General features: G+C 38.7%; 1 protein-coding gene across 2 annotated transcripts; it reads right to left on the bottom strand.

Annotated features, from left to right (window-relative positions):
- Positions 1-10,759: 10,759 nt before the first annotated feature.
- On the bottom strand, positions 10,760-12,504 carry LOC145769683 (uncharacterized). 2 transcript variants are annotated; one of them, XM_082581359.1, is made up of 3 exons: positions 12,439-12,504; positions 11,728-12,125; positions 10,760-11,418 (listed from the first exon to the last, which is right to left on the bottom strand). In XM_082581359.1, the coding sequence occupies exons 2-3, from the start codon at positions 11,899-11,901 to the stop codon at positions 11,119-11,121; spliced, it is 474 nt and encodes a 157-aa protein (XP_082437485.1). In that variant the 5' UTR covers positions 11,902-12,125; positions 12,439-12,504; the 3' UTR covers positions 10,760-11,118. The 2 variants fall into 2 exon arrangements, with proteins under 2 accessions (XP_082437485.1, XP_082437486.1); XM_082581360.1 differs by lacking the exon at positions 12,439-12,504 and having other exon boundaries at positions 11,728-11,875; positions 12,002-12,269.
- Positions 12,505-20,029: the final 7,525 nt, after the last annotated feature.

Raw genomic sequence — 20,029 nt, 5'->3', positions numbered from 1 at the left:
GCGCTACGGACTGAGTTGAAGAATACGTGTTGAAGTTAGAACTTATATCGGCGCTTCTCGTCTTTTGCTTTGAAAGAGAAAAAGAAAAAAGCGCTTATGTAGTGACGTCATGACCGGTCAAATAGTGTTTCAGATTCAAAGACCGGAGCCGGTCAAATAGCCACTGCCGAATTTTTATCATTTTTGAAATCACACAAGGCCCTATTGAAGAGAATTAGATCTTCAGAAAAATATGCATGGTCAGAAGAGTAAATTTGTAGCGACTTGACTTACAAGCGTGTCTTCAATTTGTTTTAAGCATGTAATTGCTGTTCTTCCTTTTTAGGCACAACCTAATTCTCATTATTATTTTTCACTCTGAAGTTGAGATTTTTTCAGTGACGGTCTGTAGCTATACTTAGAGAGTGTTTACCCTGCCTGGTGTGAGATTCTGCTCGTGACAGAAGACAATACTTTTCATTTCGGTACAGTAGCTGGCGCTTTAGCATGAGTATCGTACAACGTTTGCAGCTTTAGCATTTCGGTAGCGCATATATACGGTCTCATGAAAATAGTCATGCACTGTCCGGAATTTTGCTTTTTCAAATATGATAACCCTAGGCTATTACCCAAAAACACTCATACCTACAGCTTACCGTACCTAACAAATCTGCTCAGTGGTTACGCGCCGGGCTCAAGATCACACGGCGCTGGTTCGACTCTCGGGGTGTGCGCTTGAGCAACGCATTTCAGGACTGCTCTCCATTCAGCGGCACCTAGTGAATGGAATAATTTCTCGGCAACAAGACTTCAACAATCGGAAAACTTCACTCTGCCAATCTCGGTAACCGGCCCTGCGTCAAGTGCCTCTACAAGTATGCGAACAAGTACCAGGAATAACCTATCAAGGCTTTGTCAGTCCGAGGATAAAGATTCAAAACCAAACCAAACCAAACCAAATCTGCCCTAAGAACCCTGTCAACTGCAACTTCTGCAAGCCATTTGTTGCTGTTGCCAGGGTTGTCAGATTAGTTGTAGCCTTCCCTTCCAGATTGCATGTCAGTTTGATTCTAAATTATTCTAAATTTATTCTAGACATTTCATTTTAAAACAAACTACCATTAAATATGCAGTGTATGTTGTAAATATGATATAACTTACAATAAGTAGTGGTGAGAATCTTCATGTTGAAATGAAAATATCCCTACGATAAGATGATGCCAGCACATTTTTTATCAAGTTTTGTAGCCTTTGTTCACCCCAATTTTATATCTGTGCCTGCGTGCTTGTTGAAAAAGTTTGTCAAATGGTCGGCAGTGTAAACGATGTATGCTAACAATTGAACACAGCAAGTGAAAGAGCAACTGTTTTTTTCTTTATATCATTAGAATTCTTGAAAAATGTACGTAGTCATAGGGTTGCCTCCTGCTGAGAAGCCTTGCCCAGTTTTTGCCTGTTTGTGTAAGAGCTACCTTTGATAAGTTAATCGCTGTACATCTGCTAAAAAATATCATACCGTACATACAAATATTAGCCTACCCTAAAAGTGTTTCCAGAAAGCACTATAATCCATTATTTGAGTGTAATTTTGCAAACATTTTCCAGGGGGCATGCCCTCGGACCCCCTAGAATACGCGTGTCTTCGAAACGTTCTTACCCCCCATGAGTTTTATTGCTTCCCTTCAATCCCTTGCTCAACCCACCAGGATACGCCACTGCGTAGAGCCATATTCTTCCTACAACAAACTTCACATACGCTTGGATTTTTGAACTTCTTATCTAACTTCTTCGATGCAACAAAATATGAAAATCAATAAATACCGTACCGGTACCGGTACTCAACAATAACTACGGTAGCCTACTGTATTCTGTAACAACCTAAAAACATAACAGATTAAAAGTAAACTTAACATACATGGAAATATAACCCAGTGTTAAGTGTGCGGCAGGTCCTGTCAGCTAACTACCGTAGGTTGCGTCACACTTCTCACAGACAGGCTTTCGCGCCAGAGAGCGTGCAATTCAGCAACACAGCTTCAAAGAAAGAGACGGAACTAGGGCAGAAAGTTACGCGCACGCGTTGCAGCTACTAAATGCAATGAAAAAAAGACAATTACCGAAACAATCTAGACTTGTCTAAATAATCCCAATTTGCTTCTAAAAATTATTCCAGATTCCAGACATTTTTTTTCTCTACTAGACAGTTCGTTTTGATTCCAGATCTGGAATCAATTATTCCAATCTGACAACCCTGGCTGTGGCATAGGTTTCCAGCTCAGAGTTGCCAGACACTGAAAAGGTCTTAAAGCCAAAATAATACAAAAAAAGGCTAAAACAAGGAAAGTATTGGATAAAAAAGGCCAAATGGATATTCACTTGTTTCTATGTCTATAATATTAATATTTATTTATATTCTATGACTTGTAGCGGATTTTAATAAATTGTAGCAAAAATAATTCTGAAAGTAGCTCGAAAAATAGCAAGTATAAAAGAACTGTAGCGGATGAGTTTAATCCGCTTAGGGCTTAGAGCAGTGCTTCCCAACCAGTGGGTCGCAAAGCTATTTCAGTAGAGTCTCGAAGCATTTCTAAATGTTACTGAATGTTAAAATTTTCTAAAAAAATACCGATATTAATATGGATCTCCCAAGCCGGAGCCACAATTTATTCTTGAACACTACTACGCATTCGACATCGCTACTCTTATCTTTACTTCATTTGTTGATTTTCCATTTTCATAAATTGTGCACCCTGTTTTCTATTAGATCGGGAAATTATTGCTTTATAATTACGTAATAGTTTTGCAACAATGTAAAAAATATGATACAATAAGATGGGTTGTGTCGCATTAACTATTTCAGTGCGTACGCCAGTAGTAAAGTTGCCATAATAAAGATGTCATATCTCATTGTGAATATGAGTCGCACAAAAAAACTTGCATTAAAAGTGGGTCGCGAACTGAAAGAGGTTGGGAAGCACTGGTTTAGAGTGTGAGCGCAGTCTGACTCGGCGCGGGCGTCACATTACGAGTACAAGTATAGAACATGCATTGAACAATGGTGAATATGGTTTTCATCTGGTAAATGTTACGATATATGGGAAATATTGATTAATATGCATTTTGAAGAGTAAATTTAAAAAAATCCAAATTTAAAGCCAAATCTAGAAAAAGGCCAAATGTATAATTTCTAAGGCCAACAGACTTTAAAAAAAGCTTTTTAAAGCCTTAAAAAGGCCAATCTGGTAACCCTGTTCCAGCTTAGGGTTTCCGTTACAGGAAAAAAAACTGATCCGTGTTTTCAATTTAAATTTGAAGTTTCATAACTGATATTTCTTGAAATTTTACGCGGCAATTTGTCATTTGTCATTTCAACCTTCCACGCGGCGCGGCACGCGGCGAAAAAGTCAAAAGCGACGGAGTACGCGGCGCAGCTTGCATCACTAGTGGGAATGACAAAAGAATAGAGCATGGTGGACTGTTTGAACGATGTCACCATTTAACGACTGAAAAAGAATAGTAGGCCCATTGTTCGACTGAGAAAAAAATCATACTAGTCGAAATTTCAACGCTAGACTCTTAGTTTAAAAAGTTTCCAAAGTTGATATAGGAATGCTCTGAGCGACGCTTGCAATCACGATATACAAAAGCACTGTAGTCTGTGGCATACAATATATGTTGGCTACAACGCTAAAAAGACGTTAAACTACGTGTCGTAGCAAGAATGCGCTCAACTTATTAGTGGCATTCCGAATTCCTAAAAAACACACAAATACTTGAATTGCACAAGCACTTGAATTCCTAGCTAGCGTTTCAAATTTCCAATAAACGACAACGTCTTAAAGAAAAATTACAGTGGATGAAAGGCCTACAGGTTTCACAACAGTAAGCTAATAAGACGCAAAAAAAAAAACAAATAAGAAAAACCGCAGGACGCTACATATATGAACAATTCCGCCCCATAACTTATTTGGTAAGCGCTTCACTTCGTAAACGAAGAAGCTGCAAAATCAAGCAGCGCTCGTTCGAGTTTCGGGGTGTGCGCTTGAGCAACGCATTCTAAGGACTGCTCTCCATTCAGTCAGTGGCGTAGCCGCGTAGCTACCCATTGGATCTTGTGGATAAATCCAGGGGCGGCACGTTGCTGGAGGGCGGCAAAATGTGATAACGTTTAAAACGAACAAAGACAGTCACATTAGTGTCTTCTGAAAGTGACTCAGACTTAAACGACCTAAGTTAACAATGATCAAAGTGCAGCCAAAAGATTACACAAGTTATGTCTACAAACTAATTTGCAACTTTTTTGGATTGTGACTGACTGTGTGGTATTTGTGACGGTATAATGATACTCATGCTGTTAAAGTCATAATAGAATGCCGGTTGTAACTAGTAAGCTATAGCAATGTTAAGGGAACGTTCAAATATTATGTAACGCCTTCGAGGGGGAGGGGGAGTTTATGCAAACCGTTACGTTAGCGTCACATCGGGGGGGAGGGGTTTAAGCAAAACGTTACGTAACGCTTTCGAGTACGGAATGGTAGTTTTTTGTGCTGAATTCGTAGTGAAAAAGCGTTACATGGGGGAGAGTGGGTTGAAAAAACGTTGCGTTGGCGTTACATGGGGGAGGGGGGGTCAAAAATTCGGGAAAAAAGCGTTACGTAATATTTGAACGTTCCCTAAGTCAATTTAGCTTTGGTAGTTAAATTTAGATTTACCAGATCTGTCTGTGGTAGATAAATGGGATTCCTTTGTCTTCATGTGTGAAAATGGGTTAGGTTTGTGAAAAGTTTCAGGTTTGAAATAGATCACTTAGCTTAACTCAGCAAGTTTGCAATTATGGTTATTGTTTTTTAACTATTGTGCTGCAGATTCTATTATGCTTCTCATAACGATTTCGCTACTTGGCCAGAAATATTAACTCATAACATGAGAGGTGAGATGATCAAATTAGCGACCAACAACTGACAAAAAAATCCAAATTCTTATGAATAAGGAAAAAAATAGACGGAGAGAAATCTTGCAGAGCGTAATCATAAAGCAGTCATAAAGTTTCTCAGTAAACAAAATCTTCCTTTTTGTACTTTCATATCGATGAAATGACTTTTATTGTTAGATACCTCGCAAAATCGACAGCAGTAACGAGGTACAAATAAAGCAATCCTTTCTGAATTTTTTTCCACTGCACGGAAAAAGTGCAGACGAAATTATTAAGTCTATTCTCAATGAGCTTCAGCAACATGGCTTAGACATAATGATGTGTAGAGGCCAAGCATACGACAATGCTTCCACCATGGCAGGAGTCCGCAATAGAGTAAAATGCAGAATAAATAATATTAGTCCTGAGGCCTTGTTTATCCCATGTGGAAACCACTCACTTCACCTTGCAGGAGTTCACGCAGTGGGATCGTCGGAAGCAAACATCGTTTATGTGAATCAACACACCTTAGGCTATAGTTATTTATGAGTCTTAAGCTTTACTTCACTGTTGCCGTTTTTATCGCAAGCTGCGAAAGAAGTTTTTCAAAACTTAAGTTGATGAAATCTTACTTGAGATCCAATATGGGAGAAAGCAGGCTGTCTGCGCTAGCAATAGCCTACTGGATGTCCATAGAAAGTGATTTAGTTGAGACATTATCTTTTGACGATTTATTTCTGAATTTGCTTCAATAAGTCTAAGCGTAAAACGTATTGACCTGGAATAAATTGCGACCTTAACAAATTAGGTATCGTTGGAAAGCTTAACTCCTCTAGATTAAGATTTTCACTCTCCTCCAATCAGAGACCCTTGGAAAAAAAAGTTATGGCCGTTTTTGAAGCAGCACCTTGCGCCGCTAGTGGCGAAACTGTATTTTTCCTTTTGAACAAGTTTTTAGGCTCATTTTTAACTTTTTTTCCTATGTGTATAAGAAAGAGACAACTCACATTTGATAAAATATTATTTATGTTTAAATGACGTCACTCTGACGTCATCAAATTAAAATTGCTTACGTATTACTCTCAGCCCATTGATAATTGCAGATCCAATACATTTGTTCTAAAAAATCGTTTTTAGACATGACGGAGCTTCATATAATGATTCAAGGGGGCATTTTGACCCCAGGTCCGGTTTAATGACGAAACTAAACGCTACAAGTGGCTAGAGTATATTATGGGCATTATACAAAAAAAGCGAAAATTTTTAAAACTTTACTTCAATAATTATGCCGTGGAGTGTTTTTGTTTTATTATCTTTATCCTGCATTGCGGGAAAGCGGACTTGAGCGCTATGCATCGGTGTACGCCTTCCGACGTACACCTGACCCACGCTGCAGCCGACTGCAAGGTCAGTTTCCGGTTGTCTACTCTACTTATGACTTAAATTTGGTACTACCCATTACTCGAAATCGATCACTGGGTAGAGGCAATTATCGTAAAGTTTCTTGCCCAGAGAAACAACAGCAAGTGCGGGTGGCTGAAGTCGAACATGCAGCCTCTCGACTGCGAGCCCAACGCGCTAACCACTCGGTCACTGCTGCCAGTGCCCAAGGCGTGTAACTATTGTTTTTGTCGACGGTGAAAATTCGACTCACACTGCTAGTGGATATGCCATGTCTGAGGAGTACAGCTCAACTATCCAGTGGAATCTTTCGGGTAGCTCAAATTTGGGCAATAGGCTACACAAATAATAATATTTATTTGCATCAGACAAAGCTGTCAATATACAAAACAAAGAAATAATACACAAACTGCAAATGCACAAATAACGAACAACAACAACGAAATAATACACAAACTGCAAATGCACAAAATCTCACTAAATAGGCTATCTAATGTTACAAGTTTACAGACAATGCTACGGTAGTGTTGCAAGTTAGAAGAACTGAAAGTATTCAGAACGATAAAAACAATCAGATGACATGTAGTCCAGTCGTTGAAGCGAAAAAAAGGGTCGAACCTTGACTTAATTGGTGTAAAGCTGAAACTTTGCACATTGCTTCTGTTGATTATGTACATTGACCAAAAAACAATCCCCGTGAAAATCTTTTGGTGAAAAAAAGTTATCCGCTTTTTTTGAAAATCCGCCAATTTTTTTCTCAAACTGGCGGATAAACAAACTTTTCAAACAAAAATTTAAAAACAAAAAAAATTTTCTACAAAAGGTTTTCCAAAAGGTTTTTTCTAGTAGGCCTATTTAGGCTATCATCAAGAATAATATATTAAAAATCTAGGAGAATCAGAGCACCGGAAAGTTGTCATTTTCAAGATGGCCGACAAAACAGTGTAATGACAATAATTCACTTAATATTCATGCTAGAGCTTTAATTCTGGCGTCTATCCCTAAGCTTAAGGTGGTAAAGAATTCATTAAAACAATTGAAAATGAAATTAACTCATTAGTTTAATGGAAAGACTTATATGAAACAAAACCAATAACGTGAAACATTGGCTGTACAGGAATGGCAGACCACTTATTAAGTTATTTACATTCAGTTGAATACTGAAAAGTTTGGGTGTTCATTAGGACAATTATCGCTTCTAGTACTAGTTGCAACGTTCATCTGATGAAATTGAAAGTAAAAGCTACAACAAACAGAATGGTTTATTGCTTTACTGACGTTTCGCGCACCATGAGAACGCGCATCCTCAGAGCGAATAACATTCAAAATAAAACTTCACAAGGTTATATACTGTAGTGCGGTTGAAGGCAAGAAAAAATAACAGATAACTTAAAATTGAACAACTGGCCAATGATGTGTGAGCGGTTACTTTCCACGTTAAATTACGTAAAAACCTCCATCAATTAGTCCTGGTCATCATCTTCATCCAGTAATGACTGATTGTACGTATTGTTACAGGCATCAAGTTGTACTGTCCACATGATGCGGCACAGGGTAGATTATTCTGCCTACAGCTCCACCTGGCAGTGCTACAGCCAGTTGTACAGTTGCTGTAGGTTCTATAAGAGGGAATCTGGGTCAGCATCCATGTCCGACTCTGTTGTCACAAACTGACTGCCTTCCAGTTTCCAACCCCACCCGTAAGTTTCCATATCACCTCCTGTCCTAGCCAGACCATTATTTGGTAGTAAACCCTTAGACAGTGAAATTTTGTCGATGACTCAGTAGGTGGTAGGCGTTCTGGGCGTTCTGGTAGGCGTCACAAATGATTGGGAAGAGACTACTTTTTTATTAGTAATCTGTAGCAATGACGAGAGGGAATCCGTCCGCGTGCCCCCAAAAATCACAACCATTGCTTGACAATCTTTGTTCACAATGGATGCTGCTGTCTGCTTTGGAAGAAGGAAGTAATTGGCACAGTCTTTCAGAGTAGCAGCACCCTTTACCAGCTTGTGAAAGACAAATTGCTTATCAACACCAAAGATTCTTGATGCTGTGTCACATCCAGTGTAGGCATGTAGAAAAAGTAATTGGGAACATAATTCTTCACCCATCACCATTTTCAGTTCGTTTATTTGATACACTTTGTCAGCATTTTCCTTGTCGGAACGGAAATATAGATCTTTGTTTGCTTGTTGCGCATAATGAAGAAGCAGGACCAACAGATCTGTGTCTTCTTCAATCAACGTTGTCGAGTATGACATTACATTAACAACAGTAGCCTTCACAATCGGAACATCAGCATCCCCTGGGACATTGATCACTTTGCAGCCTTTTGACTACCCCGAAGTGTTTTACTGATCAAGTCGATCATTTTTCGTTTGTTTATGCCTACATTAACGTCATTCTCGGCCACAACACCATTCACAATATTCCTCAGGGTTTGATCCTGAGAAAAAGGTACATAACCAGCCAGTGATGTATTCTGCGCTTCAGGATGCCTTCTGCGCTTCAGGATGTCTTCTGCGTCTTCAAGACCGAGATTGAGTGTCGGTTGCGTAGCGAAGTGGTGAGAACGTCTGCGCGACGTTCGAAAGGATGTGGGTTCGACACCGCTCCAGAGCACGCGACTGTGTCTAGACACAGACACTTAATGGCAACCCAAAATAAGGAGAGAAGCTGACTCGAAGACTAAGCCTATATGTCACTTCGCTGCCTCCTGTCGTCTGTTGTAGGCTATCACATCTGTGATCGCAGTGTCATTGTATGTTATGTATCGCCTTGGGCGCAAATGAAACACGATTATTATTATTATTTAGGAGTGCGTCTGTGCTTGGATAGTGATCATTAACAGTTGGAACACCATTATTGATGAGCCTTGCCGCAGTTTTAACTATTTCTCTCTTTTGTGACTTTTCATCATCCTCATGTCTTGTTTTTAGGTAATGAGATCGGAGGATTTCGGATGTCTTCTCTCTCATAGTGACAATGCAATGAAGGCCCTGACCTTCAGCTATATAAATAGATTCACCACACTGTTTCTATAATTGGGTCTTCAGATATTTTGATCCTTAAGGAAGGCAATCATCATTTGCTAAAAACTCCTTCATTTTAGATCTGAGGTCTGATATCGTTAACTGTTCTTCATCATTCCGTTCAAGATGGGAACACATCTTTAGAAATGCCTGGTCCTGTTCCTCATCCTTAGGTCGCCCAGATTTTAGACGTTTTGCCTCAGGTACTCTGCCGCATTGCAAGGGTACGTTAAATCCACATATAAAATTAACACTACAAGAATGATGGTATAAACACTAAACAGTCTGCAGCATGCAAATCGCTACCGTAATATTCAATACGACCTTTCATGGCGCATGACCAATTGTCAGAACGTCTCTCACAACACTCTAATATAGTCCTTGCAAAAACATCTGTTTTAACAAAACTAAAGCCAGGTCTGTCCGTGAGAACTCCAGTCCCACAAAACAAACAATGAGTCTTACTGTGGAAATTGCCATCAAAAATTCGAACACTTTGTTTCCCCGTGAGGCAGGACCCACTTTTCTCTCTGTTCGTCTTAAGCTGCAGTGTATATCGATTGGGTTGGTATAACGTTTACGACAGTCTATGTGTACTTTTCGACCAGCTGTCGCAACAGTATTGTCCCCTCTATTAGTACTAGCAGCATTAATCCTATCAGCACCTTTTTGACGCAGTATAGCCTACTGGAGGCTCCAGAAGCTTGAATTTCCTTGTCACAGACGGTAATTTCTTTGCAGGCATTTTTTCTGAACTCTTTTTCCGTGTATCCGTAAACTTCCTCCGGCAATCACGGTGGACCAAAACTTTGCCAGTGTGAAATAATTGCAGTATAAAATTTACTTTTAAATGAGCACCAACACTAACTATAATTTCATAAAAATTGAATAATTCAGTAATTGTATATCCGCCATTTTGAAAAAAATGGCGGAATTTCGAAAATAGCGGATAACTTTTTTTCACCAAAAAATTTTGACGGGGATTTTTTTTTGGTCATTGTACATAATGAACAGAACCAATGTGCAAAATTTCAGCTTTACACCAATTAAGTCAAGGTAAAACCCTTCAACGACTGGACTAATGGCAGCCATCAAAACTAGATATCAGCATACATAGAATTATTATAATGAAGACGATAATTTGATATACGATGGCAATCGGACCTCATCAGGGAGGCAACAATAGAGTTTGTTTGTTTGTTTATCTTTATCCTGCATTGCGGGAAAGCGGACTTGCTATGCATTGGTGTACGCCTTCCGACGTACACCTGACCCACGATGCAGCCGACGGCAATGTCAGTTTCCGGTTGTCTACTTTACTTATGACTTAAATTTGGTACTACCCAATACCCATTACTCGAAATCGATCACTGGGTAGAGGCAATGATCGTAAAGTTTCTTGCCCAGAGAAACAATAGCAAGTGCGGGTGGCTGGAGTTGAACATGCAGGCTCTCAAATGCGAGCCCAACGCGCTAACCACTCGGATACTTCGCATCTTCCAACAAAAGAAAAAACATATTTCCGAAGTAATGCATCAAATGTTATAATGTTGCACAAGACTTGATGTTCACGTACGCTATAATGTTTAGGCAAATTGTGTATAATTCTAAATGCATTATTGAAGGCAACACGCAGGCGATTAACGTTACGTTGATGATAATTTTCCCACAGATGACATGCATACATTGGAGTACAATATGAACGGAATAGAACGTTTTTAATATCACTGGAGCACTTGTAAAATTTTGATTTTAATTTGTTGGCAGAACAGATCATTTATTGAAACATGATCAAACCGTCGCAATCCTCAGGGCAGTCTTCTTGTACACGACTGAGATTGCAACAAGTTTCCCCACGACACTCTCCACATGCTGTACGCACTTTAAGCCATATTTTCTGCAGCTGCAAGACATTGTACCACATTGATTTTTTGTTCCTTCTTTACATTTGCATCGTACAACGTTCAATAGCCATTCTGGTGCCGGAGCTAAATTGGCCTTTATTGGCATAACTGCACCTGCTGCGTCAGCTTTCCATCCCCATTGTGCGAGATCCAAGATTTCAGTGTCAAGATGCTTCCACTGACATACCTGAAGCAACAGTTTTATATCAACTTAGATAAATCAAGTCTTGCTGCCATAAAATTTTTGATTTGTAGTAGCCTACACCACATGTTTATGCTAGCCATATTATAACGCAACTTGTTTTGCTATAACTTGCATGTTTTCCTTACCGCAGTTTAATAGCGCAATTTGCTGTAATATTTTGAAGTTACCGACAATAAACAATTCTTGAAAAATATCTTCAAGTGGTATAATCTATAGAGCAAAGACGCTTTTATACTAAATGATTACGGGTATTGTGTTACAATACCATTGGGCTATGCACTATTATTTCACCTGCAAATGTACTCTGAAGGAATGAAAACGAATTGCAGCTTCGGTGGGTGGCAATCTTTCAGGATGAACAGTGGAAGCTGTTGCAACCAGCTGCATGTACTTGACGTACCGTAGTTGGCCAAGTGAATTGGCAGGTTTTGCACTAAAGCTTGATGGATCAACAAAATATAGCATTACTATCGGTGAATCTCATTCAGACTGGTAGGCTACTCAGCAACATTTTCATTTCTTCTTATTTAATTAACTGTGCACCAATACAGTCCCAGTAACTAACCTTTTCAATAACAAATCTCTTCCAGCATCAGTTATTTGCTAACGTGTAGAATCTAATCTCTCAAATACATCAGCAGATTGTTGAAATTCTTCCTTCTTCAGGTAATTAAACATCTTTAGTTTTCCTAAGCAACAAGACAGATGACATAATTAATCATTGTCACCAAATAATGTGTGCATACACTCCATACATTGGCATTCCAAATAAAAGTATTATAATACAATATTAGAATAATATTGAGTGGATTTGGTAATGACTGCCATCTGAATTCTTGCATATCTTTTAAAAGCTGATCAGAAAATGGTAAAAATGTACTTTCAGACAAGCATGGTAAGCATTTCAGAAATATATAAAACACTGTAACAAACACTATAGATAAAACACTGAAAGCAAGATTAAAATGTACTGCTACCAAAGCTGATTAATTATATTGGTACCTTGTTGATATATTGCAGAAGTTGTATCACATCCACTCCAAGCATGAGCAAACAGCAAGTAATTTTTGACACACCTCATGCACCTTACAACTACTTTCGCTCTCTTCTTTTTCTTTTAGATATTGATAAAGATGAGTGTCACCAATGTTTTGTGCATAGCTGATTAATGTCTTCAGTCCACCTCGTTTCACTTCTTGTAGCTTTGATAAATTATGAGATTGGCATTTGATGCATAAACTTTCACTATAAAAAGCTTGATTGATTTTCCATTATTCAATTATCTCCATAACATCTGAAAACTAGTCTATCAATTCTAACTGTTTAATAAACTAAGCTATACAACTTAAAAATCATTACTGGTATTTCATAAAAATCTTTAAAGCTGTAAAGAGAGAAAACTAACATCAGACCTAGGAAAAAAATGGCCACACAGAACATTTGCTCTTTCAAACTTAATCTATATCTGAATATGCTATAGCCTTTACAGGTGGTCTCAGAAGTAACAAGAACCATAGCTCCTACTGGTAGGCTGGCCTCCTTATTTAACTGATAGTGTGTGCAATTACCAGAAAACGTATTGTTGCATGGATATCACTAGAAGCTACCAGGTCTCAATAAACACCCTTCCTTTGTCAGTTTGTGCACCAGTACACTGGTAACAGTGGCCTACTACTACTACCATACTGCATTCATTGGTACAAATACTTCACACCTGCATGCAATGCCATTTAAAATCCAAGATGTTAAATGAAAGAGAACTCAACTAAAGGAACAACAGTAAATTCAAAAATTTAACATAAGCTAGAGACGATAAGACATGCTGCATGTAAAAAACATTTAGACCTGTTTCCTTTAACTTTCATCATAGCCCAGCATACCGTACTGTACACTGTTATAGGCCTAGTGCACCTGTGTAATGTGTATCGCCTGCTGCCCGGTACCCTATCTAACGTTTTGACTTCTGTTGCAAACCAAATTAAATGAATAACCTGACATAACTTACGGTACCGATAATGATGTTCTTGCAAACAGTTCCCAAAACAAATTAAACTACGGTAGGCTTGCCTAGTACGGTAGTCAGTTCTGTGATATTTAGGCTAGTACTGCAGCCAGTGCAGAGTGGTAGATCAAGAATCTTTGCTGTTCCAAACCTACTCAGTACTGCCTAGTTACTTACAAACCTCATGGCTATTTTTTTTTTCTTTTTGCGCAAAGCTCAGAGTTCAAGATGGATACCACTACATGGCTAATAAGCTGGTCAGTGGTCAGTGACCACCGGAGCAACTTCGACCAGTGTTACCAGATTTCTTTTAAAAAAAGAGCCCAAAAATGCGCCAAAGCAACTTAAAAGTAACCCAATTTGCCGTCGCGACGTCGACGGTTGAGCAACGAAGGCGCAGGCTTTCTAGGGGGGGTTTTTGGGCATGCCCCCAAGAGTCATGGACAAAGCAACATCTTTGTCCATCATGCTGATTGTGTAGATACAAAATACATACATTAATACAACATACAATAAGTACAATGTTCAATATTGAATCAAGCATTGTTCAATAGAAAAAAACTTCGCTTTTTGAATAGGTACAATGTTCAATATTGAATCAAGCATTGTTCAATAGAAAAAAACTTAGACGAGCCAATGCTATACAGACTTCATACAAATTCCTATTTTCAAATTCAAGATACAAATGGTTCCATAGTAGATGCTAATGCATAGCATAAGCCCGTCAACTCAGATGAACTACCAAGAACCAACACCCAACAAAATTCTATCATCAACTGCTGAAGCTTCATATTCATATATAGAGCTGTCATGCTTCCGCATTGATGACCGGGGATCAAACAGCATTTTTCCAATTGTTGCAGCAAAGTTCTGATCCTCACAATCGCTGACAAAAGTTGAAGTCCGATACGATTTCGCAGTTTGGTTTTGATTGCAGAAACTCTCGAAAAGGCTCGCTCAACTACCGTAATGCATTGCTGATTGGTATAGGCTACATTGTTAGTGCCAATTGAGCAACTTCTCTAAATTTATACTCCCCTGCAGCATTTCTAAACTCGTACACCTTGATACAAAAAATACAAGAATCTATCATTGTTTTTTAATCATACAAGGAAGACCAGTTTACATTCAGTAAGTTTCTCCACTGACATTCAATTTTTCCCACTTTAATTTATAGCTTAGACACCAATAAAAGCTTCAAAAATTATGGTACGGTACTAAACCAAGATCATAACTACCCTATAATTTCCGATATTCGATACAAGTGCAATTTCGCTTTCGCCACTCGCCAGTCAGTCCTTCCATTCTCCCGGATGAAAATGAATACAGCATTGCTGTAACAACAGTCAAAGCTGCTAATGGTCAGCAGTAAAATCAATCCTCATGCCGAATCAAAAAAATAACGTCATTTTTTCCGTAATAAACCGAAACTTTACCAACATTTTCAAAGGCTGGTCGGATTCTACCAATTATTCAGTTCTGCCAACTCAAAATTCACTGTCAAACAACTTAAAATTCTGCCAAATTTAAGCGCCGTCTCGCGCCAAATCAGAGACTGAAAGTAGCCCAAAAAAGCGCAAGTCGCAAACCAACATTTTTTGGCGCCAAGCCCAACTAAAAGTAGCCCAATTGCAGATAAATCGCCCAATCTGACAACACTGAAGTCTTCGACTGCCAGAATTTTACACGGCTTGCTGTTTCTGCTGAAAACATAGCTAGATTAGCTGCGCCACTAGCGGCGCAAGGTGTTGCTTAAAAAACGGCCACAACTTTTTTTGCCAAGGGTCCCTGGTTGGAGGAGAGTGATAATCCTAAACTAGAGGAATTAAGCTTTCCAACGATACCAAATTTGTTAAGGTCGCAATTTATTCCAGGCGGCCCTATATTTTCGCATTTTACGCTCAGACTGTGAAAGCTGGCCATATTGAATTTAGAACTTTCAATAAACATTGCTTTAATTTTATGTTGTGTGCAATTTTTATCATCTTTTACGACGGTGTTAAGGAGGGCGGCATTTCGTGCAAAAATCCAGGGGCGGCATATTGCGTTGCTACGCCACTGCATTCAGTGACACCTAATGGATGGAAAAATGCCCGGGCAACAACACTTTAACAATCGGAAAACATCACTCTGCCAATCTCAGTTACCGGCTCTGCGTCAAGAATCTCCACAAGTATGCGAAACAACCAGAAATAACCTATCAAGGCTTTGTTAGTCCGAGGATAAAAATTCAAAACCAACCAATCTGGTTAAGTGCCATTAAAATTGGAAAATTTTTGAGGCAGCTTTTGAGAAACTTATGTCTGGCAATTGCAGTATAACCTGGTATAACAGCGACTACGATTGAAATCTCGACGCCTTTTTTCCCGCCATGATGCAGGTACGGTATCTTCAACTCGAACTTCCACATTTCCGAAGTTGCGAATAGTGAATGGAAAGAATTCACGAGACCAGTTCAATTTACGATCTTTTGCAATATCAATGTTTTACACCAAGAGCAGAACTAACTCGGAAGGAATGGGTGAAGTTCAATCGTTTGCGAACTGGGGTGGGCCGTTTCAATAGCAACATGTTCTAATGGGGCCTCGCCGACTCACCATATTGTGCATGTGGCTCAGATTTTCAGATTGCATACCATATTCTCTATCTATGTCCTGTATTCCGACCAAAAGATAGACATGTAGGCTAGACCTAGCAACGTTCGATAAACTCACAATTCATTGGTTGCTGCGCCTGAATATAACAACATGACCAGTGGCGGCCTCAAACGCAAGAAGTCAGCGTACCGTAAGTGCGAAACAGCTTTTTTGGTTGCACCTGGCAACAGTATGTTGAAGTTTGATTTAGTGATGCAAGCCGCGCCGCGTACTCGCCGCTTTTGACTTTTTCGCCGCGTGCCGCGCCGTGTGGAAGGTTGAAACGACAAAGCCGCGCCGCTTGCCGCGTAAACTTTCAAGAAATTAAACTTTCGTAAAGGTAAACTTTCAAGAAATTAAACTTACGTAAACTTTCAACTTTTCAAGAAAATTAGTTATGAAACTTCAAATTTAAATTTGAAACACGGAACAGTTGTTTTTCTTTTGGAAACCCTAAGCTGGAAAGCTGTGCAAAAATTGCAAATGCAATTGCAAATGGCTTGCAGTTGACAGGGTTTTGGGGCTGACTTGTCAGGGAAGCCGTACGAATGTTTTTGGTTAATAGCCTAGCTGATAAGCTCAGTTACCAGGCTATAGGCCTCGCGTAACTACCACATTAGTTACTATAACAGTGAGTTCAGGCTATAAGTTTTACTCTTGTGTGTGTAGTTCATACTGTATAGCCACTGACATAGTGACATTAAAATTGCGTTATTGCTTACAAAAAGTGTTCAAAAGTCCTGAAACTGGATCCAGAAACATTCTATTTGTCTTAGTTTGTATTATGTCTAAGAACTTACCGTAGATGCATTGCTGATAAAAGAATATGATCTAATTAGCCTAGGCAATTAGTGCACAACTGTACTGGTAGGTTACCAGTTATAGGCCATGGGTGCTTTTTGCTACAATTGACTTTCCAAAAAATATTGCGTTAAAATATTTTTTTAAATTTTGTAATGTGCGGTGCAGTGTCAAAGTTCCAGATAAATTGCAGTGTGCGGTGCGCGGATAGATGAGTCAGTTGCAGTGCGGTGTGCGGATAAAAATTTTGGCTTTGCTGCATCTCTAGTTTGATTCAGTTTCAGTTTATTTATTTTGCCTGAAGTGCCTGCTTGAGAATTGAGATGTTTACAGGATCATCGAAAACTGGCAGGAGAATCTCTATTTTTGGCGAAAAAGTAGAATCAGGACAGGATTCAAAAGTTTAAAACAGTGTATAAAATTATGGAGCTGGTATACAAGTCCCCCCCCTACCCCTTGGTAACTCATGACAAAGACAGTACTCGGCCAAACATATAGGGTGAAACTACTTGGGTTCAACCTAATTCGTACCATGAACAATTCGTATCGTCAGTTCGTACCTTGAAAAGATCGAGAGAAAAAATATAAAAAAGCCGAAGTCACTGATCGCAGTATCCGCAAACATTTTAAAAGGTTTAGGGTATTGGAGTATCGATTAGTGCTATCCGCAAACAAACCCACTAAAAAGATTGAGAAAAAAATAGAGCATTGCTGATCGCAGCTTCCGTTTTTCCGCAGTTTCCGCAAACATTTTTAAATTTCCGGAACTGACGATACGAATTGTTTATGGTACAAATTAGGTTGCATCCAAACTACTTTAACTTTGCTTGACTGTTCACACACTTCAATCCACATGTTTTGGTCAATTCCTCTTTGTCATGAGTTACCAAGGGGTGTGGGGGGGCTTGTATACCAGCTCCAAAATTATTCACAAACTTACCAGATTTTATTCTTTATAGGTACGGTATGTAGCCTGCCTATATGCATGACATGAAGTGAGCTGTAGTTTCGATGTGCACCCGAGTTTAATATAACATTGCAATGGATTAAAAATCACATGGGCATGTCATTTAGAATTCAGTTTTTCAAAGGATTAAGGACTGTGTAATAAGGAAGCATAGATCGTCACAAAATCATTCAAAAATTGACAGGATCTTTTAAATTTTCAAAACCATCGGGTAAGGACTTGTACGGTACTCATTGGATCAGGATCTTAAAAAAATAGATCTGGTGCCTGCCAACTGATGATACTGTTAATTATCATCCAGCTGATAACATAATTTTTTGTATCGTTTTTGTATGTCTTTTTACCTACCCTCACTGGTATTACATAGCTGTTTACTTAATTGTGTGTGTATCACTGTTGATACCAACTGTTAAATTCAATATAGTTGGTGTCTTTATTAGTTTGTTTACTGCATATATATATATGATTAAAAGAGGAATAAGCATTCTGCTTAAATAGCATGATGCGTTCTACTGGTGCAAATTAAGCTAAACTATCACACGAAATTTTTTTTTGCAACATCTCGTATATTATTATTATTGAACAAAGCCAAAAAAAATAGGAAGACCATTGTGGCAGGACTTTAACTGACAAATATTAGGCAAAGACAAAAAAGTGCATTTTTGAGTACAAGTGCTTGGTTTATAGTCGTTTGGTAGGCCTATCTTTGACAGGTTACTTTTTTTGTCTGTTTAATTTTTATTGTTTAGATCACCTTCAATACTGTACAGTGGTATGGAAGATCTGACTAATGGATTCATGCAACCAACTTCAGTTGTCAGTGTAAGACAGCCAATACGAAACTTCTCAGAGACCGACCAGTACATTCGAATAAAGAAAAATGCCAAAAAAAAATCAACTTTGATATTACATTGTCACGGATTTCCTGGCAGTGGGAAGTCAGAAATTGTTAAAAAACTAGCTGAAGAATTCCCGTATGATGCTTCATTTCAGTCATCCAGCCTTTATGTGAAGTGGCACATTCAATGTTATGGAAGATACCAAGAAATCAGTCAGAAGCTAACAGATCTTTTAAAACGGATGCGTGAACACTCACTTTCACAAAGCTCTTTATCCAGGGTATCCAATGATGTGGAGAGGAACATAGCTTGTTCTTTATCATCGGCTTTGTTTAGTTCTTGCGTACCCATTGTGATAGTAATTGAAGACATCACCCAGAAAGATAATTTCCTGAAAGACTTTTTACGATGTGTAGATAAACGTTGTTGTCAAAGTTGTAACAACAATGTTAAACTTCATATTTACATTACAACTCGTTCAAAGTCAAGTGTGATATCCCATGAAGAGGGTTTAGCTATGAGCCATTATCAAATGGAGAACATAACTGGGTTTGACAAAAAGAAAGGCATTGACTTTCTTTTAAAAGGAAGTAGAAGTGATGAAAGGGAAGTTGCTGCTGCCAGTAGAGTATTCGAACGATTTAGTGGATCTCCTTTAGGACTGAGTGTTGCAAAAGCTTATCACATAGAAACCCAGATCACATACAGCGATTATGTGAAGCAAATTCAAACGTACAGCAATGAAGTTGTTCATGTGAATATGGAAAAAGAATTTATCAAGCAAGAATATGGAAACAGTGCAGAACATATTTTTCAAACAATGACTCTGCCTTTCAAAGTAGATTCAGAGTCAAGTGAAGAAGAAAAACTCAAATGGAACGTGCTTTTGTGTCTATCGTACTTACATCATGATAAAATTCCTAAGTTTGTGATAACGAAATGTTTTGAAGTTCTTCGTAAAAGTGATGTTGAGTCTGACTGCAGAAACATCGCTGGTTGTAGATTGCTGGTGAAAAAGATGCTTGACTATGGCATGTGCAATGTCAACAGCAATGACGATGTGTGTCTTCATGAAGTTGTTCTTCATGCCTTTCGCTTGTGCCAGTCTCATTCACCTAATGCTAGAAATCAACACTTAACCAATGCAATTTGGTTGATGGCAGGACTTCTCACAAAAAATATAGGGCCAAAACAGTCTTTGACTTCAATGCAGAAGTTGTTTCGACATGTCGAAACACTTTTAAAACATGTGGAAGAAAAGCCACTAACACTTCCACAACCTAAACAAGCACTCCTCGTAAATATTGTTGTATCTCACTTATATGAAGCAGCTGGTGCTATCTCTCTC

The sequence above is a fragment of the Aplidium turbinatum genome, chromosome 4 (genome assembly GCF_918807975.1).
Source record: "Aplidium turbinatum chromosome 4, kaAplTurb1.1, whole genome shotgun sequence".
In the NCBI taxonomy this organism is placed as follows: Eukaryota; Metazoa; Chordata; class Ascidiacea; order Aplousobranchia; family Polyclinidae; genus Aplidium; species Aplidium turbinatum.
This window is presented reverse-complemented; position numbering and strand designations above follow the sequence as displayed.

Coding starts and splice junctions, on each gene's coding strand:
- LOC145769683 (XM_082581359.1), bottom strand. CDS start 11,901: ATGCTATATTTTGTTGATCCATCAAGCTTTAGTGCAAAACCTGCCAAT. Junction 11,419..11,727: donor CCTTCAGAGTACATTTGCAG/GTGAAATAATAG, acceptor CTGTTGCTTCAG/GTATGTCAGTGGAAGCATCT.